At 46.6% G+C, this 27504-nt stretch overlaps 1 protein-coding gene across 4 annotated transcripts in view; it reads right to left on the minus strand.

The window, feature by feature from the left end:
* The window catches only part of TPK1 (thiamin pyrophosphokinase 1), a 402680-nt gene that overhangs the window by 99938 nt on the left and 275238 nt on the right, over window positions 1-27504 (minus strand). For all 4 annotated transcript variants that reach the window (XM_055121622.1, XM_055121633.1, XM_055121628.1 and 1 more), the window contains one exon: window positions 14080-14191. In XM_055121622.1, coding sequence (XP_054977597.1) covers window positions 14080-14191 — 112 coding nt within the window. The remainder of the gene's footprint in view (window positions 1-14079; window positions 14192-27504) is intronic.

Here is a 27504-nt window from a genome sequence, read left to right on the forward strand (position 1 = left end):
ATTTTATGGGTTTTTTTTTTTCATTTTTGGACCATACCCAGTTATGCTCAGGGGTTACTCTTGGCTCTGTGCTCAGGAATCACTCTTGGCAGGGCTGGGGGGTTGAACCTGTATAAGGTGACCATACTGCCTGCTATATGCTCTCTCTGGCTCCCATATTATACATTTTTGTAAAAGACCATGACAGCTTGTCATCTTAAAGATCAGAGGTGATTACAATTTGGTTTGCTGAAGAACACTTTTTATAAAGGCTAAAATAATGCCTCAGATCGATATCAGATGAACACACCAAAGGCTTCATTTAATTCATGAATTAATGAGGAAAAATCAGTAAAAGGTGCACAAAAAACTGATTCAAAGAAGATGGAAAAGGACAGATGTGCAGACAATCAGGAATGCTGAAAAGGATTTGATACTAGATGGAAAATTGGCCATTTTTACAGGGTGATAATCCATTGTGTTTTCACAGAACAAAAAAATCCATAGATTATGTGAATAGGAATCATTTGCTTTATGATCACCCCTTTATCAGATAACTGCTAACTCCATAGAACTGCAAAATTATCACGGACAATGAAATACTAAATGTGCTATGGAACTGGGTGACCCTAGATAGGCCCCAGATAAGGTCTAACAATCTACTGACAAATAGGTAGGAACCCCCCTGTCTATTTCAAAGGCTTTCACAATTTTTCAAAGGATTAAGAGTGGCAAGTCCATGCGCATGGCTTAAATTTCTACGCTATGTGAGCTACCGTATTTTATTAGTTCTATAAATAATTTTACTAGTTCTATTGTATATTCTCCCACCTCTCTGCAATTATGAGTAGCATTTTTTTTTCTCAGTATTAAAATAATAATAAGTCTTAGATGCTGAAAAAGAAATCATTTCACTAATCTGTACATTAGAGAACATGGCTTGGGCATGGAGAACTTGAACTTCAATCTTCCTTGGGAAAAGACTGGGGGGAAAATAAAATCATCCTTATCATTTCCCTTGAACTCTAAGCCATGCTTTGATGCATACATTTTAGAGGAATATTAACTCTATTGAAAGTGGATCAGTCATTCATGAGGAATTAAGGTATAAGGAATCATTCTCCTGGTCGGCAAGATGGTACAGAGCTATCTGCATTCAATCCCTGGCAGCCAGTACGATCCTCCAAACCCCACCGGGAGTGAGCTCTGAGCTCAGAGCCCGGAGTAAGCCCTGAGCACTGCCAGGTGGGGTCCTCAAACCAATGAAAATTTTTAAAAAGGGGCTGGAGCGATAGCCCAGCGGATGGGGCGTTTGCCTTGCATGCGGCCAACCCAGGCTCAATTCTCAGCATCCCATATGGTCCCCTGAGCACCGCCAGGAGTAATTCCTGAGTGCAGAGCCAGGAGTAACCCCTGTGCATCGCCAGGTGTGACCCAAAAAGCAAAAAAATAAAAAAAATAAAAATAAATAAAAAAATCTATCATTCTTGATTCAGGAAGGAAACAATGATGCCATAGTCATGGGGTGCTTCAGTTTTTTTCTCTTTTGATTGTTTTGGGTCATGCTTGGTACTGCTCAGGGGCTATTCCTGGCTCTGTTCTCAGGGGTTCCCCTGGTGGGGCCTGGGAGCCCCTATGCAAAAGGTGCTGGAGGCAGGATGGGGCTGACTACAGGCCAGGTGCACATCTTCACCCCTGGGCCATCTCTCTGCTCAGACCGCGTCAGTTTTGAAAGAACTGTGCTGGAAAATCAGTAATAAAAAGAGCAACAATGATACTGAAAACTATGCAGCATTTCATGTCTGAAGAGCACTGCATCACAAGTGTGAAGTGAGTGGGTGCTAATGCGGTTCGGTCGTGAGTCAGACTAGAATCACCGGCTTTAGTGAAGTCAGAGGGACTGAAACTGCATCACTGGTATGAACTTTGTTTGTTTCGGGTGCCAGGTATGGAGACCCTGGTCTCGCCTGTGCAAACCACATGCTGGGCGCATTCCGGGGCCGACCACATGTACCCGGAGAGCTTCGAAATTTCTCCTGAGACTGGCATACGGTGATCCTGACCAAGACCTCATGCATGTTCATGGTGCCTTCAGACACTAATTACAAATTAACTTCCACAGGGGCTGAAGCAATAGCACAGAGGGTAGGGCGTTTGCCTTGCACTCGGCCGACCCGGGTTCGATTCCCAGCATCCCATATGGTCCCCTGAGCACCGCCAGGAGTGATTCCTGAGTGCAGAGCCAGGAGTAACACCTGTGCATCGCCAGGTGTGACCCAAAAAGCAAAAAAAAAAAAAAAACTTCCACAGACATGAAAAAACTTTTCAAACAGTCTTCTCGTAATTTTCTTTACTTTCTCACTTAGGTTAGGAGACAGGAGCGTGAGTATTTTTCAGGCAATGCCATGACATTATTTTACTCTTTCATTTGTTTTTAATACATCACTGACAAGCCACACCAGAAAGAAAAATGAAAACATTATTTTAAACTCAACGTAACTGTTATAAATAAGAAGGCGGGGCAAGGGGAGGGTAACTCCAATTGACAATTTTCTCAATCAAAAGCGTTGGGAAGTTGACATTTCTTTTCATACTTCTGTCCCACTCGATTTTCTTTTTCTGGGACACGCCCTGCTGTGCTCAGGGCTTCCTCCTGGTCCTGTGCTCAGCGATCAAACCCAGCTGTCTGTGCTTATGGTACAACGTACCTCACTCGGGCAGCGATCTTGAATTTTATATCCTTTGTTCCTAATTACTTTCCATTCCCTAGTATCATACGGCATTTCCTAGCTACAGTACTTCTCACATTTATAGTTCTCTTCTTCTAATTTTCTTCTTTTTATTCTGAGCACATTTGAGTGATTAAAAACCCTTATTTTATATCATGGAAAGTGATTTTATTTACTAATAGGAAGCATGGAAAATAATACCAAAGGCTTCTCATCCCATTTTAAGTGCATCAATCCACAGTGCTATAAATACTGGCAAATCACTAATGAGTTTTGAGCGGCCCTTATCTTCTCTTAAAAATATGGGGTTAGTTGCAGATCATATTAGTACGATTAAAGGCTTAAAAATGAAATTCAAAATATCTTGGGACTATTATAACTGTGCTTACTCTTCTCATCCTTATTGAAAAACATCTTATTTTCCTGAAAATATTACAGCTATACAGAATATATTGTCTTTTATTTTATTTTTTTATGGTGAAGCAAGATTGTTTTTATTGAAACTTAGAAAGGTGGGAGGGGAGAGGCGGGGAGAAGGTCGTGTTCGGGAGAGAAGTCGGGCTTGTCCAGAGTCGAGAGCGAGCGGGCAAATGCACACAGAAACAAAGCAGACACGTGTTCAAGGGAGACCCGGGTTGGAAAAGCAAACTGGTCCTGCTACTTATCAGGGAGTCTATACAATTAAAGGCTAAATTATGTCAATAAAGTTCACTGTCCCTCTAATGGATAACACAATGTTTGGGCGCATCCTTAGTGAAAGGGAAGTGTCCAGAGAATGACAGGACAAGTCACGTCCTGGGAGAAGACATCAGCCAAGGACACATCTGATAAGGGACCATCCCAAAGATACAGAAGCTCTTAACTCTGAAGAGAAAGCCCAACAATCCCACGAAAAATAGTCCAAGGCTTTAACGATCTCATAGAAGACACAGATAAAAATTAAACATACACAGAGAGGATCTACCTGTGTCACAGGGAAACACAAATAAAGGTACAGAGTGATCCGACTACATCTTGATGAGAAAGGGCGTGGCCTGGAACATGAAGTGCTTACTCCTGCTTCAGTGCTCAGGAGTCACCTGGCAGTACTTAGGGGATGACATGGGGTACTGGGGATCAGAGCTGGGCTTAGGCATGCGCAAGGTATGAGTCCTGCCTGCTGCACTATCTTTTGGATTCCTGGGAATTTCTTTTAAAACCAAAGACACACTTATCTGAAGACCCAGCTGCTGTGCTACATGGTTCTTACTCCAAGATACGGGACACTGTGGTCCACACAGAAACCTGCACATCCAGATGTTAGAGCTGCTGCATTTATACATTGTTGCCAAAAATCGGAATCAACCAAGATAGCCACTGGGATTAACATGCATATCCCGATGACGGTATTGTTTGTTGAACCCTCTTAATCCATTGCGTAGTGTTAAACAATAGCCATCAAGCCACACAGCTTTGGAGGGCACTGAAGTACATGTTACACAGTGACAAAGACAAATGAAGTCACCTAGCTCTAAACGCATGGCCCTTCTAAAGAGGCTCACATATGAAAGACCGTATAAAAAGGGCTTGTGTTCGGTGGGGGTTTGGGAGGTAAATAAGCTAAGAACAGGAGATTTTTTTCAAAGTTGAGAAGAGGCTGACATAATCGTCACAGATAAATGACATTAAACATCCTCCCTGGCATGTGCAGCACCAACAGTGACCCTGGGTGTGAACTGCGGAGTTTGGGGGGTTCAGGGTGCCCGTGTGTGCAGTTCTCAAGTGCTACTGTGGCGGGAGATGCTGAAAAGCGGGGAGGGGAGGTGACCGTGGGGCCAGCAGGAATAGGAGAAATCTGTGTCCTCTTCACCCCAAAATGCTGCGAACCTAAAATTATTCCAAGGGTCTTAGAAAGAAGTTAAGTCTGAGGCTCTGCATGATAACGTTATTTATCTGTGATGATTATGTCACCTGGGCCCTATACAAACAGGATGAGAATGCTACTAGGGTATCCCAAAGAGGAATCGAAAGAGCTATGCTGGGAATATCATGTCTCACTCAGGTGAGAGAAGGAATCCAGAGTTCTGACCTCCGTCGACGGTCAAAAATCAGGGATGCTGTCTTGTTTGCCAAGGCATCAAAAATCAGATGGGCCGGTCATGTAATGCGATTCAGAGACGACCATTGGACTAGAGCTGTTACTGACTGGATTCCACGGGACATCAGAAGACCTCGTGGCCGCCCACCAACTAGATGGTCAGATTTCTTCATCAAATCTCTGAGTGAATGATTTGAGGCTCTTTCTGCTCCTGGAGCCAGCAGGTATCATTGGGCTACACTAGCTCTCGACAGGGACAAACGGAGACGTTACTGGCGCCCACTTGAGCAAATCAAAGATCAACAGGACTACAAGTGATACAAGTGATTATGTCAGCCTCTTCTCAATGCCTAACTGTACACAGATGTTACTTTGCCTGTCAAGCTGCTCAGTTAACCCGAGGTATCAGGAAGAAGCTGACTTCAAGTTATTAACTCCCATTGGTCGATGGCTCAAAGGAAGTCTCCCTCAGAGGGTAGATTCTGAAAGATAAAAACCTTACGGACAATTTTTGACCCTGAGGTATGGAGAGCACCATACCAGCTACAGAGAATGACGAGATTATGCAGAAGGAGACTGAAGCTGGCGTTCTGATTTCTGAAAAGAGCTGAGACGGTACAGGGTCCCGGCTATTGCAATGGCTCTACTAGGAGATTCAAAATCAAGAGGAAGTCCAGAATTCAGATTTGCTTAAAGTGGAAAAACATGAATCTTGGGATGGTTTTAATGACAGGGTTTTTATGTGTTTCCCCGAGTTAGAGTCGATGGAGCCCGCTCCATTCATAATTACTGTTCCTGGGAAATCCCGTGAGGTGTTAATCCCCACCGTGACTGGTCCCCCACGGCCTTCTCTGGTCCCTCCTGTCCTTGCCCTGTTAAACCAACGCCACGAGTGTGAATATGTGGGAGATGTCCACCAGCAATGAGGCAGCCTGCCTGGCATCCCTTCAAGGTCAAGGCATGTAGAAGGAATTGGAAAGTGTCGGTCATGCAGCGACTGGGGGTTTATTACTGCAAGATGAGCTTTTCAGAGAAATGTGGGTGAAGAGTCAAGGCACAGGGCCCCTATATGGTAAGGCTAGATCCGACCCTCTGCATAAACCAAGGGTAGGCAAGGAAATACCAGTCTACAAGAAATGGTTCCGAGTAAGAAAACTTAACTAATCGTGACCCGATGATCTTTGGTGGAGACAGAAGAAAAAAACAAATTTAAGACCATCTCCAAACACTCCTGGTGGCTTGAATTTACAGCAGCTGAATCTTCAGAGAAAACTTATACCTGGACAGGAAATTGTTCTGTTCCAGGATGCTTTATCTTGGGGCACTAGTAAAAGCATTTTTAAAATCTGATCTAGCATGGCACATTCAACCTAAGCATCTAAACATTTTCAGAGATAAAAGCTGTATGTAGAAAATCATACAAGGCACAGGAGGAAAGGTACTACACTAGGAATAAAAATAAATGTAATCAATTAGAGCACATGCGAGACTCAAATTATCAGATTAAAAAAGTTCCTGTGTTCCAGCATAGTCAATGGGACATGTACTAATTTTTATAACCTGTCAGAAAAAAAATCATACCAAGTAAATGATGAGGTGTTAAAAATCAGCACATTATATACTTTACCCAAATTGGGGAGATTTAAAAATATCTGCTTAAATGTTTTTTTCTATTGAGTATAATGTTAAAATATTGGGACAAGAAGCTGTCTAAAAATAAGTTTTGAAATTTCAAGAAGTGAGTGGAACATAAACTCAGTGGAATTTAAAACCCAGTGAAGAAAAGAGCAGCTTAGAAATAGCCGAGGAGGGGCTGACGCACAGTGGGGAGGGCGTGTGCCTGGCAGGTGGATGCCCAGCACCCCAGGGAGTCCCATGCGTCTGCCAGAATGAGCTCAGAGCAGGAGTGAGCCCCCAGCACCGCAGGATGTGCACCCCCCAAAACAAACAAACGGCAACAAAAAGCAGTGGCCAAAGAGAAACAGTGGAAGTGGACAGTTTAAAGGACAATTTAAAAGCCCTGGCAGACAGCAATGAATAACGAAGGAAAAGTAATGGAGAGGCCTGACTCCGGCTGAACTGCAGCTGCAGCTCGAGTTAGGAGTAACAGGGAAGAGGAGAGGGGAGCGGGAGGAGAGGTGGAGAGCTAAGAGTTCGCAGAATGGATGAGGGCGTGGATGATCGGAATAAACGAAAACCAACTGGAACCAAATAAAGGTCACAGGTAAACACAGCCCGTTCAGACTGGAGCAACTCCCAGGAGAGGTTCGGGCCTAAGGAGCAGACTGTGCTCAAGAGAAACTGTCTGTGAGAAAGCATCCACCTGACCACTAGCAACCCAGAGCAAGCCCCTTGTGGAATCCAGGCCGGGGAACGAGAGATCCGAGGAGTGGAGGTGAGGGTGGTTTTCCTGCCCATTCTCTCCCTCCTCCGGCTGGATCACAGTTCCCTTGAGCTGCATTCTCTCCCTCCTCGGGTTGGATCACAGTTCCTTGAGCTGCTTTCTCTCCCTCCTCGGGTTGGATCACAGTTCCCTTGAGTTGCTTTCTCTCCCTCCTCGGGTTGGATCACAGTTCCTTGAGCTGCATTCTCTCCTTCCTCGGGATGGATCACAGTTCCCTTGAGCTGAATGTCCTTAGAAAGGACAAGTTCTAGTTGGCTGTGGGGGTGGGTCTCGGCCAGCCCGATGACGGAGGCAGGAGACTGCAGGCAGGATTTCCAGACTGCTCCGAGTCCCACTCAACCTCCCAAAGTTTTAATCTAACTAAACCCCTAACACTGAATTTTCAAAAGAAATCCTCTAACTTTCTGGGCTCAAGAGTGACTGGGGTGTTATCCATGAGGTAAATGCATCTCTTCCTTAAATGAAATATGAAAGCTGCTCAAAGGACAACCAGTTATCATTTATTTTTTTAATTTTTAATTTTTTTAATTAGTGAACCACCGTGAGGTACAGTTACATAATTACAAGTGTTCGTGTTTGCATTTCAGTCATACGATGATTGAGTACCCACCCTCCACCAGTGCTAACTCTCCATCACCAATGATCCCAGGAGCCCTCCCTCCCCCCCAGCCTCTATAGCAGGGAATTCTCTTTTGTTCTCTCTCTCCTTTTGGGTGGCTGTGGTTTGCGATAGAGGTATTGAGTGGCCATCAGGTTTGGTCTATAGTCTACTTTCGACTCGTATCTCCTAACCGGAGTGGGTCCTCCTGACACCCTTTACTTAGTGGTCCCTTCTCTATCTGAGCTGTCTTTTCACCCAGCATGTGAGGCCGCTTCCGAGACGAAGGGCAGAGCTCCTGGTCCTTATCTCTACCATTCTTGGTGTTAGTCTTCTATTCTGTTGCTTTATAATCCACAGATGAGTGCAATCTTTCTATGTTTGTCTGTCCCTTTGTTTCTGACTCATTTCACTTAACATGATACTCCCCATGTTGATCCACTTATATGCAAATTTCATGACTTCATCTTTTTTAATAGCTGCATAGTATTCCATTGTATAGATGTACCAAAGCTTCTTTAACCAGTCATTTGTTCTTGGGCACTCGGGTTTTTTCCAGATTTTGGCTATTGTAAACAGTGCGGCAATGAACATACAAGTGCAGTTGTTATTTTACCATACTTTTTTTGCCTCTCCAAAATACATTCCCAGAAGTGGTATTGCTGGGTCAAAGGAGAGCTTGATTTCTAATTTTTTGAGATGCGTCCATACTGTTTTCCAAAAGGGCTGAACCAGTAGGCATTCCCACCAGCAGTGAAGGAGAGTCCCTTTCTCCCCACATCCATGCCAACACAGGTTGCTTTTGTTCTTTTGGATGTGGGCCAGTCTCTGTGGTGTGAGATGGTATCTCATTGTTATTTTGATCTGCATCTCCCAGGGAGAACCAGTTATCAGTTAAGTTTCAAATGCATGTGGGGTGGACACCGGGAACAATGGTGGTGGACACGCCTTGGCCCAGATGAGATCCGGGGCAGCCACGCTTGACATAGCCCCTCTGCTCCTTACAGACTATGATCCGGGAGGTCTACTCACCCATTTTGGCACCCAGAGACTTATAGAAATGCATCTAGACTGTGAGCTGAGCTACGACCACATGCTGCCCGGGGAGGGAAAGGATTTTCTCTCCCAACGCTTTCTCTCTATGGGGATGGTAGCAGCGACAGGAGCAGCAGCGCCCACGTGGCGTCCACCATTTTCTAGGACTCACAACCCAGAGGTACTTGCTTGTCGTGACGTGATGCGCAAGAGATCATGGGATGGGGGTGTTACCGGCACGCCCTCGGCCCTGATGAGATCCGGAGCAGCCACACATGACACGGCCCCTCTGCTCCTTAAAGACTATGATCCAGGAGGGCTACTAACCCATTCTGGCACCCAGAGACTTATAGAAATGCATCTAGACTGTGAACTGAGCTAAAACAACAGAAATCCAAAACCGCACAGCCGCAACAGCTCCTATAATCTTCATTCTCAGCATTGGAAAACAAACTATCAAATGAAGCCTTTTCAGCAGGTTTGATTGTTGGGGAAAAATTCCAAATAATAATAGTCAGTTCTCGGTTGAAATATTGAATGTATCCAAAGTGTAGAATAAAGTGAAGATCATTAGCCACTCAGGTGGAGGGATGGGGTGGGAGGGGGGTATATTGGGGTTCTTGGTGGTGAAACAGGTGCACTGGTGAAGGGATGGGGGGTTGATCATTATATGACTGAGACTTAAACCTGAAAGCTTTGTAACTTTTGTCACGCTGATTCAATAAAATAAAATTTAAAAAAATAAATTTTTAAGAAATTAATTTTTTTAATTAGTGAGTCACCGTGAGGGTACAGTTACAGATTTATACATTTTCGTGCTCATGTTCCCTCATACAAAGTTCGAGAACCCATCCCTTCACCAGTGCCCATTCTCCACCACAATAAACCCAGCATCCCTCCCACCCCCCCAATCCCATCTCCCCCCACCCCACCCTGCCACTGTGGCAGGGTATTCCCTTTTGTTCTCTCTCTCTAATTAGGTGTTGTGGTTTGCAATAAGGGTGTTGAGTGGCCATTGTGTTCAGTGTCTAGTCTACATTCAGCACGCATCACCCTTCCCCCACGTGGCCTCCAACCACATTTTACTTGGTGTTCCCTTCTCTATCTGAGCTGCCCTCTCCCCAGAATGTGAGGCCAGCTTCCAAGCCATGGAGTCAACCTCCTGGTACTTATTTCTACTATTCTTGGGTGTTAGTCTCCTACTCTGTTATTCTATATTCCACAGATGAGTGCAATCTTGCTATGTCTGTCTCTCTCTTTCTGACTCATTTCACTTAACATAATACTGTCCATGTTGATCCACTTATATGCAAAGTTCATGACCTCATTTTTTCTAACAGCTGCATAGTATTCCATTGTATAGATGTACCAGAGTTTCTTCAACCAGTCATCTGTTCTAGGGCACTTGGGTTTTTTCCAGATTCTGGCTAAAAAAATAAATTAATTAAAAAAAACAATGGTGGTGGAAAAAGAGCACTGGTGGAGGGAGGGTGCTTGAGCATTGTATGGCTGAAAAGTAATCATGCAAGTTTGTAACTGCATCTCACAGTGATCCAATAAAAATTCTTAATTGTTTTTAAAATTTCATACTTGGATTGCCTTATGGTAACAATCATATCTCACCTACCATTAAATAAAACTTAAAAAGCAAAAATAAATAAATAAATAAATAAATGAAGGTGGGGCAATATCATTATTTTATGTATTAAAAGCTATTTATATTTTGAGAAATATAGAATTTAATCTACACCTATCTTTCCAGTCATAATTTAATGACTGAATGTAATTCAATTTTTTTTTCACAAACCAAAGAAATAAACTTTGGTTGTGGACAAAAATCAGTAGAGAAAATCCAAATACATCTGTAATCACACTTTAAGAGATGGTGCTAAATAACTGGCTAATGTATTGGCACATAATACATAACTACAATCAATTGTATGTTTATATGCCACCAACAGGTCCAGCAGATTAACTTTGAAAATGCATACTTCACCTAAAATAGAAAATTTCTAAAAATAAAGGTTTGAGATATTCAGGATCTTTAGAAAGAAATTTTTAATATTATTAAATGCAGTGACAAGGTCTATGTGAATAAAGAGATAAGACATATTTATAAAAAGGAAGACTCAAGTTCATATGGAAATCCCCCAATTTTTCTAATCTCCCAAAATTCATCTACAAATTAAACACAATTCCAGTGAATATGACAGCAGAAGTATGCATATGGAACACTTGCCAAGCTAATGCTAAAATTCATGAAGAATAATAAACATGCAGGAATTGCCTCAAAATTTTTGTAAAGAGGTGTGTATGTATGTGTGTGCGTGTGTGTGTGTTATGCAACTTAACACATCCACTAAAAGCTACCAGAAAGACGGCAATGTATGGTGAGCTGCCAATCACAGGCATAAATGACGATAAATGACACTAAGGCAAGTTTTAGCTAGGGAAAATGCAGATCCTGAACTCACAACATACAGCACCTTTGATTTCAGATGAAAGGAAAGACCTAAACACAAAAGGTAACACTGACCCATGGACCCTTCCTGGTGTCTCACGCTGCCCTGCGCCCAGGAGCCCCACCTCCAGTCAATCCACTAGATGGATGGATTCGGATTTGCGAAGGATGTTCTTCAAGAACCCCGAATCGAGTCCAATCCTTCCTTCGAGTTTAAGTTGGAGCTGAGAGAATCCCAGATCACCAACCTCCAACCCCGTTCACTCTTTCTTTTTCCTTTTTCTTTTCTTTTTTGCTTTTTGGTCACACCCGGCGATGCACAGGGACTACTCCTGGTGTTGGACTCAGGAATTACGCCCGGTGGTGCTTGGGGCACCATATGGGATGCTGGGAATCGAACCGGTTGGCCGCATGCAAGGCAAACAGCCCTACGTGCTGTACTATCTATCGCTCCAGCGATAGTATAGTACTATCACTCTTTCTTTGCTAGAGGTTCCTTCTGCCTTGCTACCAGTCCTGGTTAAAGGAGGCACTGGCGAGATTTGGGTTCCGTCTCCTCGGGCTCCTGTGGCACGTGGGGGCCGAGAAGTAAAACCATCATTTTCGGCTGGAATGCTCCTCTCCAAAGCTTCTAATGGCAGTGCCTGTCAGACTCAGCTAAACGGCTTCAAAGCCTGTCACTTGTCTCTGCTTGCTGAAATAGCTGGGTTCTCAGCATCCTTTCAAATTCTCATGAGCTCTCCAGACACCTGCTTCAAAATATTCCTAGTTTCCCCCTAAATGTTTCAGCAGTGGCTCACAAAAAGGCCACTTTTAAAATATCATTTTTTATGTTCAAATTATTTACTTCTTGAAATATTTATTTCCTTTGGGGAAGCTAAAAGCTGTCCATGTTATGAAAGAATGACGGGGCTCCATATGTTCCTTCTTACAACCCCAGAGGCATTGGTCAGACCAGAGATAATCTCTGTGACATTCAATCAGAGTCCTTTGATTGAATTCCTGTTCTTGCAGATTAGAGTGGATTCCGGTCCCAATGTCCACGGTTTCTTCCGTAATCACCGGGTTTCCTTTCTCCTTTTTTACTTTCAAATCAGATGGTTTTAGTATAACTAGGACCTCATACAGTTAACAAGCACTGGAAAACATTTTAAAATTTAATAACCGCATCTAATCTTACAAAGTCTCAGAGGTTTGACTCGGAGAAGAACTTGCTACTTTAATTAGCTACATTTCTCCGGAAAAGTAAAGGAGGTTTCAAGTACAAAAAAAATGTCGAGTGGGAGGTTGGGCAAAAAACTCTTAGCTATAACACCAGACCTCCCCCCCAAAAAAAAAAAACAGCCCCAGACTTCATAAAAATTAAATTAGTAAATTGAGTTCATGAAATTTCAGAAAATTAGAAGGTAAGACAGGAAATATTTGCAAACCACAGGCATACCTGACAGAAGTCTTATATTTAGACTAGATAGGAGATCTTATAATTCATGTAAACAGGGAGGAAAAATTCAATTAAAATACAGAGGAGCTACCTGAAAGCATATCTCCAAAGAAAATACACAAATGGCCCCCGGGCACTTTTAAAGATGTTTGACGCTGTCAGTCACCAGGAGAAAGCAGGTGGACACCCACAGTGGGGTCTCACTTTACCATGAGGATGGAAAACCTTTTTGAAAGAAAAAAGTCACGGCAAGACAAAGCGTGAGTGTGGAGATGGGGCAGAACTGCCAGAGGTCACTGGTGGGAGTGTGCAATGGTGCAGCGTCTTTGGAAAACGGCTGGCGCTCCTTGAAAAGTGAACAAGACAGTCGCCATATGATATGGCAACTCTACACCCAGGGACGAAAGAAAGAGACTTGATTTTAAAAGAAGGAAAAATGACACTCTACACCACTGACGGACCAGTAGCAGCACGCCACACTGGGCGGAATGTAAAGTAGAAAAATATGAGCACACAAGCCTCAACCTGTAACGACACGTCGGTAATCTCTCATACAAGAGCTTAATGGCCCCCGGCTGATACACAACAGTCTTCACACACTTTCCTCTAAGGAAACTTCTCTTGATCATTTTTTAACGAATTATTCATAATGAGCAATACAAAATAAATTATGGAGGGCCTGCTATTGGGGCAGGCTGGGTGGTGCTAGGGAAAATTTGAACTACTGGTGGTTGGAAGGTGTAATTTAGGTGGTGGAACTGGCGTTGGAATATTGAATGTAATAGATTGTGAGCAATTTTATTTTCATCGATTTGCTCGAGCGGGCAACAGTAACATCTCCATCGTGAGACTTGTTACTGTTTTTGGCATATTCAATACCCCACTGGCAGCTTGCCAGGTAGGCGGGATATTCTCAGTAGCTTGCCTGGCTCTCCAAGAGAGAGGGAGGAACCGAACCCGGGTCGGCCACGTGAATCGCTCTAGTCCAGCAATTTTATTAAAATAATAAAAAAAAATTAAAATAAAAGAAGGGAAAATGGACCCTTTCTCTCTGATCTCAAACTACCACCTGGCTCCCCCCTTCCTTGGCCCCCTCCCTAAACCCTCCCATTTTCATTTTCTTCAAAAAATTTTTATTAAACAGCCACGATTTACAAAGCTACTGAGAGCTGCATTTTAGGCACCCCATCATTCACCACCAATCCTTCCACTGGGGCCAACTTCCATCCACCAGTGTTCCCAGGTTCCCTCTCCACCCCCGCCCCTGCCCCCACCCCAGCCACGCCTTTCACGAACAAATAAATAAAGGAAGGAAGGAAGAAAATATCACCCCTTGCGTAAGGGATCTGACTCACTGAGGTTCCACTTGAGGCCCGTTGTCGTGACCCGGTTGCACGGCTGTCCCACAGGAATGAGGCCACACCAGGAGCCTTCGAGTCCAGTGTCCACGCGCAAGCTGTGCTTCCCCTGCGGCCGAGAAGAAGGAGCGGTCATTAGGAGGAGGAGGGAAATGCCAAGCCAAGTGCAGGCGCCCAAGCCCTGCCCGCACTCACTACCCCTGACGGGCCGTCCCGCTTCATCCAATTTTTTGGTAGCGTTATCACCTCTGCCTGACTTGCTCCCAGCCATCCTTCACCAGCAGAAATCATGACTTTGCCCAGTGAGAACGATGACGCTTGCAGAGATCAGATGCATCTGGGACCACAGAGATCACCTGGGTTGGTTTAGGCGTCCCGCCCACGCCTGCCCCCTGCACACTGACCCGTTTCCCCCTGGAGAGGTTGCGGTGTGATGGAGTGCACAATTCCAGGGCCCTTGACAAGTCCTTGGTCAAGCGGTTTTGGGCCAGGGAGATGCCTCAGGGCGATAAGGCACATGCTTTGCACGGAGGAGGTCCGGGTAGCACCCTGGTGGTCCTGAGCACTCCCAGGAGAGCGCACCAAGCCAGGAGTAGCCCCCGATATGGGATGCCGGGAATGGAACCCAGGTCGGCCGCGTGCAAGGCAAACACCCTACCCGCTGTGCTATCACTCCAGCCCCAGACCTTCTGTGTTTTTAGCTAAAAGGATTTTTAGGAAAACAGTTCTCTCTATTCCATAGTGGTTTATTCAGACTTTCACTATCTATACAACGCATATGTCTATTTCTATGGGATATTCAATCAGAGGAACAGATTTAACTGGAAGGGTTTAAATATAGTCAAACACAAAGATTTTTATTTCACCATTGTTTTGGGTACCAGAGAGATATTACAATGGGAAAGTTGTTTGCCTTACATGCATCTGAACCATATTTGATCACTAGCCTCCCTCCCCTGCCTTTTACTGTTGTTTTGGGATCACACCCAGGGGTGCTTAGGGCTTAATCCTGACTCTGTGCTCAGGGATTAGTCCTGGAAGGCTTGAAGGACCATATGGGATGTCAGAAATGGAATCTGGGTTGGCTGTGTGCAAGACAAATATCTTACTTGCAGTATTATCACTCTGCAACCAAACCCCAGTTTTTTGGGGGCATACTTGATGATACTCAAGGGTTACTCCTGGCTCTGCACTCTGGAATTATTCCTGGTGATGCTCTGGGAAACAATTGGGAAGCCAGGAATCAAACCCAGGTTGGCCACATGCAAGGCAAGTAACTTACCTGATGTACATTATCTCCCATAATTCCCGGCACCCTTGAGCACTGCTAGGAGTAATTCCCTGAGCACAGAGGCAGGAGTAAACCCTGAGCACAGGTGAGTATGGTTCCCCACTAATAATAATAATAATAATAATAATAATAACAATAATTTTTGTTTTGCTTTGTGACTGAGCCACAAAATACAATTCTCCCTGCCCTTCAGCACTGCATCTCCGAGCACGCCTGCGTGTCACATCTAGGATGGCAGGTCACGTACTGACAGGAGAGGCTCCGAGCACTATAGGAGCGGCACACTGAATTGTTTTCAGTACAATATAAAATACAGTTGAACTCGGTGCCCGCCATTGGAAGACGGAGCAGGAAACGTGTGGATGCAGCACCAAGGTGTGGCTGACACAGGCAGAGAAACACAGCTGCAACGCAGACCCAGGACACAATAGGGCATTTTACCAAGGGAAAGTAAGACCTACGAAACCCAGCAAGATGCTTGCTTTTGTAACAACATTTACAGACACACACACACACACACACACACACACACACGCAAGCACACACACACGCACGCGCATACGGAGAATGGAAATGCAGTAGGTAGCTATGAAAAGGGGAGGCAGGTCAGGAGATAGCTTATACAGCTGGAGTCGCACCTTCATGCCCCACATGTGGAAGCCCCCAGTTTGGCCTGGTTCCTGGGACCACATGCCCCCCTCAGCCCCCAGCACCGCTTGGGTTGGCCCTGCTGGCACCCAACCCTGCGGAGCCCAGGGCACATGCCCCACGCACTACAGAGCCCGTCGTGGCCACTGCTGGGAGTGATACCTCCGAAGAGAGAAGCAAGTGATGAAGCAACCAATGAGGACGCATGGCTGAACGCCACGTGATCGCGCACCGCAGACCCGGACCAAGACCAGCGCAACACCCGACGGCTTCGGAAAGAAAACGAAGAAAGAAGCTTGACCTCCAAAAGGCTGGAAATGCCAATGCTTCCTCTAAGGCTCGGAAGAAAAGAAAAAATTCTAGTAATTCTAAGCAGTAACTCCAGACAAAGAATCACTGCATCGCAGTGTAACAACAACAACGACAAAAAACCAAGGACACTCCAGTGTGAAATAAAAATTAATCTTGCTCTTGAATTGTGCTCCTATTTCTTCTGATGCAGATTTCCAGTGGAGTCCTAGAAGCCATGGTTCCATTTCCTAGAGATTCCTCGTGGCCCTGAAAGGCAGAGCGTTGGCTCGTGAGCACTCGAGGAAAAAAGGCCAGGAGTGAGGCTGTTCATGTCATGCGGTGGAGGAGGCGGATCTGAAGGGCGGCTTAATACATCACATCAGTAACTGGTGTGAGGGATGCCGGGACGGAGCAGGAGATGGGCACTGGGGACGTGGGGGGCCTCCCTGGACCACAGTCGCTGCAGGCTGGTGACAGACATGAGTCATCCACAGAACTGCAGCTCTGTAAGCTGAGCAGGGCAGGGGAGCCAAGCGCTGACTGGGGGAGGGAGGGAGGGAGTACAGGGGCGAGACGCCCTGAGGATTGACACTTTGGTTGGGCCTTGGGGGCAAGAGTCAACGCAGGCCCAGGGTACCACAAGCCAAAGTCAGCAGGGAGATGGGCGCTAGTGGGGTAGGAACATGGATGCATGTGTGTGTTTGTATGTGTACATGTGTATGTATGCATGTATGTGTGCATGCATGTATATGTGTGTATGTGTGTGCAAGTGTGTGCATATGTGTGTGTGTGTTCGGTGTGAGACTACAATGAAGGTACAAGGCATGTGCATTTGTCAAGACCAACAGCACAGTGTGAGGCCTGAGCCTGGATGTAAATTATGGCCCTTGAATGTATCAACAGCATTAATTCATGGTCCATCAAGAGTGCCACCAAAAATGCCAAAGACTGGAGGCCACGGAGGCAGAAGGATGAGGGCTTGGAAAGGAGAATGCTGTGTGACCGGCTCAGTTTTCTGTAAAGCTCCCACTGCTCTAAACACAGTTCTCCCGAGGGCCAGGAGAACTGGCCTACACCTGGAAGCCGCCACAAGTGAGGGGAGAGGACAGGCAGAACAGAGAAGTGACCGCTACGACAATATTTGGAAATGATCACCGTAGACAAGAACAGAGTGCTGAAAGGAGGCAAAGTGATATGAATGATACCCTTTCAGTACTGTACTGCTCATGGTTCATTGTCACTGTTGTCCCGTTGATCATTGATTTGTCTGAGCAGGCACCAGTAACGTCTCTCATTGTGAGACTTATATGTTACTGTTTTTGGCATATCCAATACGCCACGGGGAGCTTGCCAGGCTTTGCCGTGTGGGTGCGATACTCTCGGTAGCTTGCTGGGCTCTCCGAGAGGGGCGGAGGAATCGAACACAGGTCGGCCGCATGAAAGGCGAATGCCCTACCGCTGTGCTATTCTATTGCTCCAGTCCTGCTCATGGTTATTTAATAATAATAATAATAATAATAATAACAATAATAACAATAATAATAACAACAACAATAAAAACAATAACAATAGTCTATTCATCCCTCCAAGTGAAGTTGCTTTCAGGACCTTCCACTTCTAGCCCCTCACTTGGGACCACCAGCAATGTGGCTGAAGTGCGCCCAGCACGCAGGGTCTGTGTGGGGCATCAGTGGCCAGAACCACCTCACTGTGCTTTTACCCATAAGTATCACTGCGTAGCCCTCTAGTCCCATTGTTCATCCATTTGCTCGAGCAGGCACCAGTAACGTCTCCATTGTGAGACTTGTTGTTACTGTTTTTGGCATATCAGATACGCCACAGGTAGCTTGCCAGGCTCTGCCATGCAGGTGGGATACTCTCGGTAGCTTGCTGGGCTCTCTGAGAGTAATAAATAAATAAATAAATAATAATAATAATAATTATTGCTGTTGTTTCTTATGCCTTGAGCTTTTTTCCTTAAGAGTATTTTCATGCCGAATTCCCAACTCCATTGACAAGTTCAAGTTCACTAGCTGGCTACACAAATTCAAGGGTTTGGGTTTTTTTTTTTTTTTCCTCTTCCTATCAGCCTCAGATACAGAAAAAAAATTCTCTTGGAAGAGAACTATACTAAAAATAATGCCAGTTATTTTCCATAGATGACAAATTTTACACATGGCGATAAACTGTCACGGCAGGCTGCTACGGAATGGCAGCGCTGAGGACCGGGCTGGAGAAACCCCGTCATGCTTGGAAGCGTTGTGCCAGGGCCACAAAGGAGAGAGGGCAGCGGGGACTGGCCGTGGGCGGAGGCTGGCTGACCCCAGTGCCCACATCCCCAGAAAGCTCTGCAGGAGCGGTCACAGGTGATCCATTGTCGCCTGAGCCCTGGCTGGCGGGAAGCGCAGGGAGGAGGGGACACGGTGTCTTCCCAGAGCTGCTGGGAAAAGTGGGGGACCCAGAGAGGCGTAAGGCACACTGGGACCTCCTCCTCCACCTCTTCCTCCTCCTCCTCCCTCCTTCCCTCCCTCTCTCCCTTCTCCTCTTCCTTCTCTTCCACCTCCTCCTCCCTCATTCCCTCCCTCCCTTCCTTCTCCTCTTCCTTCTCTTCCTCTCCCACCTCCTCCTCCTTCTCCCCCTCCTTCTCTCTCTCTCTCTCTCTCTCTCTCTCTCTCCTACACTGGGACCTCCTCCTCCACCTCTTCTTCCTCTTCCTCCTCCTCTCTCCTTCCCTCCTTCCCTTCCTTCTCCTCCTCTTCCTCCTCCTCTCCTCCTCCTCCTCCTCCTCCTCCTCCTCCTCCTCCTCCTTCTTCTTCTTCTTCTTCTTCTTCTTCTTCTTCTTCTTCTTCTTCTTCTTCTTCTTCTTCTTCTCCTCTCTCTCTCTCTCCCTCTCTCTCTCTCCCCTACACTGGGACCTCCTCCTCTACCTCTTCTTCCCCTTCCTCCTCCTCCTCCCTCCTTCCCTTCCTTCTCCTCTTCCTCCTCCTCTCCCACCTTCCTCCACCTCCTCCTCCTCTCCTCCTTCTTCTTCTTCTCTCCCTCCCTCCCTCCCTCCCTCCCTCCCTCCCTCCCTCCCTCCCTCCCTCCCTCCCTCTCTCTCTCTCTCTCTCTCTCTCTCTCTCCTCTCTCTCTCTCCTTTCCAAGATGGCTTGGAAATTCCCACCTTTCGTGAACAACTCTCTTCTTCCCTTTGCTGGTATTCTGAGAAGTGTTTCCCTGGGGTGCCCCAAATATACTAACTTTCCCAGAGCCCCCAAATGCAGCCACATGTTCATGTCCGTGGATGTGGGGGGCCAGAGCCCCTCAGGAAAGACTGATGGAGGCAATAAGGAACGCTTTATCCACCACGTGGGTCTCAACTCCCTAAGAAGAGATTCTTCATCTGGCTCCACATTCTGCAAAGGAAACACACACACACACCTGCTGAGTTTTACTGTCCCGGGGAGAGGAGGGCGCCGTTATAAAATGTGCTGATTTAAATGACACAGTGACAAGTTTTCCTTTCCACTCTGGCTATATATTCAGTGTCTTCGTCATTATTTTCAGAATCAACAGACCTTGAAATTTTCCATTGGGGAATGAGAGAAGTCAGAGACGGGCCTCCATCGACAGTGGATTAACTTTGTTTTTAAAATTTCTCTTGTCTTAAGGGGTGTTTTTGCCACAATTTGACTGGTCTCCATGTTGGTAAATATGAAAGGAAAAAAAATAATAAAATAGGCTTTGAAGTTTAAAGGGCTGCAAGAGTAAGTTTTTTTTTTCCGGCCAAACCTTTTACCTCTCTGTGACACCTTTAAAAATCGAGTAACAAATGGCATTCTTGGTCACTCTCCAGCTTTCCTGATTCCTGATATATTCTTGCCTATATGTGATCTGACACGGGCAGGCATCCAGCCTGATGGGAAAGAACTTCCCTACAGATTTATGCCATTACCGGGGACAAGAGGCACATGAGCTAATCATTCACCTCCATCTCCTCGCATGATTCACGGCTCCCCTTCCCGCTCTGTCTCCTGCTCGGACCCCGGCGAAGGCTCCGCAGGCAGAGGCGGTTCTGTCTCGCAAAGACGCAACAGGAATCAATCACCGGCGCCTGCCTCTACAATGGGGGTTATTTTACGTCCTAACAAGCGGAATAAAATATGAGCCTGTGATTTGGGGAAGGCCACAAACATGCTGCTGGGCAACGGGGTGGGAGTCCAGGTGAGGACCGCGGGCATCGGCCCTGGCCTGGACCCCGAGTCGGCGTGGAAGTCACACCAACGGATGCCTCGGGAAGGGGTTCGAGGCTGATCACTTTCTTAGCGCCGCACCTCTACAGTGCTACCGTGAGTTGAGAATGGTGTGAGATGGAAGAGTGACGTCACAGTTGCTCTAGATCTGGCTCGCCTCTGGTGCTCAGGAGCACTGATGCCCCGGGCTTCTTGATGCCCTCATCATAGCTGAGGTTTCGGCAAAGGAAAGGATCCCTCAAGTCCCCTCCTGCCCAGAGATGGACCAGCAGTTCCGTCTCCCAGGGCTCAGTCTACCCGAGTAGTGAACAGACTCAGTCACTGTGGAAGGCGGGTGTCCCGTGGCCCCACCGGGCATGTGACAAGACCCCGAGCAGAAGCCCCGCGCTTGAGGATTGTCTGGTGCCTTCACAGCTAGCAGCCTGGGCTTCTCCTATCCCCCAGGTTTGTGTCTGGAAAGCCCTGGGGTCAGAGGAATAAGACCATCTCGTGCAATGTTTCCAGCTCATCTTATAATTCTCACGCCCACGGTAAGAGCACACAGACGGGGGGATCATTCCGCTGATCCCCCCCTCCTTTTGCAATAACCAGCACTCGGCAGAGATCAAAGACTGAGTTCACTTGAGATGTTGTTTCTCTAAAAACAAAATGCATGGAGCAAGATAGAGGGTGCAGGGGTTAAGATGCTTGCTTGTTTTTTAGGCTTGTTCTCTTTTGGGGTCACACTCTGCGGTGCTTAGGGGTTCCTCCTGGCTCTGCACTCAGAAATTACCCTTGGCGGTGCTGGGGAGGCCCTATGGGACGGCAGGGATGCGAGCTGCCCTCTGGGCGAGCGGCATGCAAAGGCAGTGCCCGCCCTGCTGTCCTGGAGCTCTCGGCCCTCACATGCCAGCTTGGCGCGCGCTGCCAACCCTGTTTGATCTTGACGTTGCTGGTGGTCCTCTGCCCGCAGCAGGGGGTCGCTCCTGAGCACAGAGTCAGAAGCGGCCCTCGAGCCCCACAGGGTATGGCCTGAACTTCTCCTTCCCTCCCTCACACCCCGACCATGGAGGTATCCGGGTCTCACACACATCATTTGTACTGAGATGTGGAGAGCCTCCACGGGACCGTGCTTTGCAACAACAGTTGCACTGTGCTTGTAAATTGCACCTTTCTTGGTAAACAACACCTGTGTGCTTCGAAAACCATTCCTAATAAGGAACAGGATGTCTTGCCACGCCCATAAGCTGTAACTAACCTATCAGATGCAGACACGTGGGCGAAAACAAGCAGCGAGAGGTATATAAGGAGGGAAGCTGCCTAGCTAGGGCCCCCCCCCCCCCCCCCCGGTTCCTTTTCCTTAGTTCGTCCTTAGTCCATGCTTCGTTCGTCCTTTTTCCTGTTTGCATGAGAAGGTTTCTTAATAAATAGCTGGAAGAAGAATCTCCGGGTTGCGTGTTCTCTTACAGCTGGCGTCCCTGGGTGGGCACGAACTATCAACTAAAGGTAAGAATAAGCGTTCGGTGCGCCCCACTTTAGAAGGTGAGCGGGAGATCAGGATTTTTTTGTGTGTGCTGCGGTTTAGAATCCTAGCAGCAATCCCCCACTAAGATGGGACAGATTCTGGGCCTTCCCAAGATCTTTCGTATTTTCTCGAGCCAGACTGAACAGGGCAAGTCATTTGTGGATTTCGTTCAGTCTCTCTCCCGCAGAATAGGAAACCCGGAACTCTACGTTTCCAGAGACCAACTCCGGTCCTGCCTTAAAGTAGTTTATGAGGTTAACCCATGGTTCCCAGACGAAGGAACTCTAAAAAGCAGGATTTGGAGACAAGTTAGGAAAAATGTCTATAAGGTATCTAAGAAAGGGACTGAGATCCCCGTGGAATTCTGGACTACATGGGAGATTGTTAATTCTATTCTCCTGTTTTTGAATAGTGCAATTGATGTGGAGAACATTAGGAATAATACGGCCTCAGGTCCTCCCACACCTAAGCCTCGAAAAGGTTGTCATAGTCTGAATGTTTCTCAGACTGATGAATATAGCTCCACGTCCAGTGCATCAGATGAAAGTGATGCAGATTATGAGTCTGCTACGGCCTTCTCATATTCTGAGTCCGAGAGTGACTCAACCAATCGGCCTCCAGGCCGCTTGGGACGTGCTCCCAATCGCCCAGTCAAGGCAAAGAGGCAGTGGCCTCCATCTTTCCGCAGGTTAAGGATGGATTCTCTCAGTCGTTTCAAACAGGCCTGTGTCTCATATGGGCCCACATCTCCGTACTGTAGAGAGTATCTTACAGACTGGAGTAAAAAGGCCCACTGGGCACCTCAAGATTTTCACATGGTTGCTAAAACGTGCTTAAGCTCTTCTCAGTATTTGCAGTGGAGAATGTGGCTCAGCAAGGAGGCCAAGGCAGAGTTTGAAGGCCTAGGCCATGCTGAACGAAACTTTTCAGGGATTAAATTGACTCATAAGATGTTAATTGGTGAAGGAAAATGGCGCCATCCTGAAAGGCAAGTCACCTTGCCTCGTGCTGTTCTTGCTCATGTCCGTGGCGTAGCCCTGCGTGCGTGGGAGAAGGTTGATGCAGATGCGGAATTTAAAGAAAGCTTTACAAAGATTGTCCAGAGAGCCTCAGAACCTTATGCAGACTTCGTAGGAAGATTAATGGAAGCCATAGAAACGCAGGTTGAGGGTAAGGAGACTCATGAGCTGTTAACTAAACAATTGGCCTTTGAAAATGCTAATGAGGATTGCCAGGCCATTCTGCGCCCTCTTAAGGAGAAGGAAGACATAATGGGGTACTTGGACGCATGCAGGAATGTTGGTTCTGCTAGACATAAAGTGCAGGCTAGGACTGTTGAGACCGGTACAGTACAGAGACAAGCTCAGAAAGGATATTTCAATCGTGGGAGACCAGACCACTTTCGTAAAGATTACAGGGCACCTCCAGACCGTGCTACTGTGAGAGCACGTCCTGGGCCCTGTCCCAGATGTAAAAAGGGAAACCACTGGGCCAAAGATTGTCCCTTTAATTTTCATGCAGCTGTTGACTCCAATTCGGGAAACTTGTCAGGGGGCCAGCCCCAGGCCCAGCGAAATCCGGGGATGTTTCCGTTTGCAGTCTCTCTCCCCAAGGTGGAGTCTCAGAACTCCAGTCAGCTGAGCTCCGATCAATAGACTCGCTGCAACCAGTGACGGCAGGAAGCGCAGCCTTGAATATTTCCTGCCCTGATATGATTACTATAGCCCCTGCCCAGTGTCCCTACAAATTAAATTCGGGTATAAAGGGACCAATTCCACAAGGCACTATAGGCCTACTCTTGGGAAACAACAGTTTTATTATTAAGGGAATTATTGTTCATACCGTGGTCATTGATCCTGACCATACTGGTGAAATAACAATTGTTATCACGGTGCCTACTGTTTGGACATTTGATAAGGGACAACCCATAGCTCAGCTCCTTTTGCTACCTTTGGTTGTGCCAGGTCTATCCACTCACCCTAGTGGGGGAGATTTTGACAGCACAAATCCTATAATTGCTTGTGTTGCCCATCTGAAGAAAGACAACCGCCCACTTTTAACTATTGAGATTCATGGGAAGAAATTTATAGGAATGATTGACTCAGGAGCTGACGCCTCTGTCATTTCTTCCCAACATTGGCCCAGGAACTGGGCCGTGCAGGCAGTACCTTATGGTTTGTATGGAGTAGGCATGATGCCTTCCTCCTCTGTCCGGCAAAGTGCCAGGTGGCTAAGATGTATTGGCCCAGAGGGCATTACAGCCATTTTCCAGCCCTACATAGCACCCGTACCTATGAATTTATGGGGACGGGATTTACTTGAGCAGTGGAACGCGGAGATTAGGATTCCCGTTCCACTTCCTGCTGTGGGCTTTGACTCTGAGGCCACTCCTTGTTTAATCGGAGCTGCTGCGGTTTCACGCCCAGCACCCCTCTGTATTCAGTGGAAATCCCACCATCCTGTGTGGTCTTCCCAGTGGCCCCTTAATAATGAAAAACTAAGGGTGTTAGAATCTTTAGTAGAAGAACAACTGGAGTTGGGACATATAGAAACCTCATTTTCAGAATGGAATTCCCCTGTTTTTGTTATCCAAAAGAAGTCAGGCAAGTGGCGTCTGTTGACTGACCTACGAAATGTTAACGCCACCATGGTTCCCATGGGGGCTCTCCAGCCTGGCCTTCCTTCCCCTGCTGCCGTTCCTAAAGATTGGTCACTGGTTGTCATTGATTTAAAAGATTGTTTTTACAACATTCCTATCCATCCGGATGATCGTAAGCGTTTTGCATTTTCTGTTCCCTCTCTTAATAACCGCGCTCCTATGCGCAGGTATCAATGGACTGTTCTACCTCAGGGAATGACCAATTCCCCTATCATGTGTCAGTATTTTGTTGACTTGGTCTTGCGCCCTTCCCGTGTTAAGTTTCCTCAGGCTTATGTTATTCACTATATGGATGATATCTTGCTTGCATGTTCTAATGATGGAGAACTCCAGAGATTGTATGAGGATGTTATGACTCGTCTACCCGCAGCTGGGTTACAAGTAGCCACAGAAAAAATTCAGGTGTTGTCTCCATATGAGTATTTGGGCTATGTTCTTGAGCGTACTACCGTACGACCTCAAAAAATTTCTATTCGCCATGATAAACTGAAAACCCTTAATGACTTCCAAAACTGCTAGGAAATATTAACTGGGTTCGCCCCTCTCTGGGCATTCCCAACTCAGACCTCCGTAATCTATTCCTGACCCTTGAAGGCGACTCCGCCCTGAACAGTCCTAGGCAGTTTACCCCTGAAGCTCGGAAAGAATTAGAATTTTTTCTAGATCGACTCCAGAAATCCCATCTTTCCCGGTTTGTTCCGGGAGAAAAATTGTGGCTTTTGCTTTTTGATACTCCCCACTCGCCCACTGCTGCTCTAGCACAGCTTTCGGGCCCAATAGAGTGGCTTTATTTGCACAATAAGGAGTCTCGCACTCTTGTGCCTTACCTTGAGTTAATGACTAAACTCATAATCAAAGGAAGACTGAGAGCCCTTGCCATGCTGGGATTTGATCCTCATATCATTGTTCTCCCCATTCCTGAAAAAGAGATTGCTTCTATCCTGCCCCTCAGTGATGCTTTGCAAAGAGCTTTAGCTGATTTTTCAGGAGAAATTTCCTCCCACTATCCAGCAGGAAAAACTTGGGATTTTTTCAAAAAAACCCCATTTATCATTTCCTCTATCATTCGCCCATCTCCTATTCCTGATGCTCCAGTATATTATATTGATGGCTCTGCCTCAGGGAAAGGCGGAATTTCTGGACCCGCCCTGACCACAACAGTAAACACTAACTATACCTCTGCCCAGCAAGTGGAACTTGCCACTTTGGTGTATCTACTCTCCCATGTGCCAGGACCTGCTAATATAGTCTCAGACTCAGCTTATGTGGTTGGTCTCTTCCCTGGCATCGTGACGGCTGCTCTAAATGCCCCCAATCCTATAGTCCAACAATTACTTGAGCAGCTACAAGCGCTTTTACAAAAGCGCTCTGAACCTGTTTTCATTACTCATATCAGATCTCACTCTGGTCTTCCAGGACCTATGGCCCAGGGAAATGAAGCCGCTGATCTCTTGGCAGCACCAATTTTTACCTCTGCTGCAGAAGAGCACCAGGCCTTACACACAAACGCCCGGCGCCTTCATATTCATCATCGTATCCCAATTCGAGAAGCCAGGCATATTGTCCGTGCTTGCTCTGTTTGTGCCCCTTTACACTGTACCTCCCATGTGGCAGGGGCCAATCCCCGAGGTCTACAGACCAATGAATTATGGCAAATGGATGTTACTCACGTCACGTGCTTCCCCAAGAAGCCTTTTCTCCATGTAACTATAGATACTTATTCTGGCTTCACATGGGCTGTTCCCATGACTTCTGAGAGAACCAGAGCAGTCTGCTCCTTCCTACTACAATGTTTTTCTGTCATGGGCGTTCCCTCTGCTATTAAAACTGACAACGGCCCAGCCTATACTAGTAAAGCTTTTCAAGATTTCTGTGATGAATGGCAAATTAAACACATTACTGGAATCCCTTACAACCCTCAGGGTCAAGGCATAGTCGAACGTGCCCATAGAACCCTCAAAACACAGTTATTGAAAATTAAAAAAGGAGGTATGCCTCCACTTGATTCCTTGTCCCTGACATTGTTTACTTTAAACTTTTTAAATTTACCTCAGGGAGAACCCTATACAGCAGCTGAGAGGCATTTTCAGGAAGATGCGCACACTCAAGAAACTATTAACTCTCCCATTTGGATTAAAATTGACAAAGAATGGGTAGCAGGGAAACTCCTCATTCGAGGAAAAGGCTATGCTTTTGTTTCAACAGATGATAACCCCGCTAAGAAACTTTGGATCCCTTTACGTCTTATCAGAAGCAGAATTCAAGCACCTGATTTGGATCTCAGACCGCCAGAGTCTCCTGATTCATCGCCAAACTGATTCCACCTATACCCTTTCTGGTGGATGGCACAGCTCGGACCCCGTGTTAACCCGGGCCAGGGGTTCTGTTTTGTGTTTTTTCCACAGGTCAGGGCAGAACCAGCGTGGATTCCTGAATGCCTGACACGGAAGACTGCGCCTCCAGTAGACCAAGATGTGCAAACTGGTGCTCGTGCTCAGCCTGATTCCTGTGATATGAGCTGAAGCAGCAGCTTCCTGGGCCATTGCTACAACATGGCCTGCTTTAACGCCTGTGCATAGATTTCCCCCTTCCTTACCCATCTTGATAGGCCCAGAGTAGGAGTCCCCTCCATTTATCAAAGAGTGGGCGGGGGTGGGAGCAGTACTGTCCTTATTGCTTCTCGCTGCTTTGGTTTTTTGCCTGGTGTCTATACAAAATGCAGCAAGAACAGCTATTTACAAAAGCGTGATATTTACAGGCATTCGTGGCCCTGGAGGCACAGCAATCCCCGCAGTTT

This window comes from Sorex araneus, chromosome 1 (assembly GCF_027595985.1).
Source record: "Sorex araneus isolate mSorAra2 chromosome 1, mSorAra2.pri, whole genome shotgun sequence".
Taxonomy (NCBI): domain Eukaryota; kingdom Metazoa; phylum Chordata; class Mammalia; order Eulipotyphla; family Soricidae; genus Sorex; species Sorex araneus.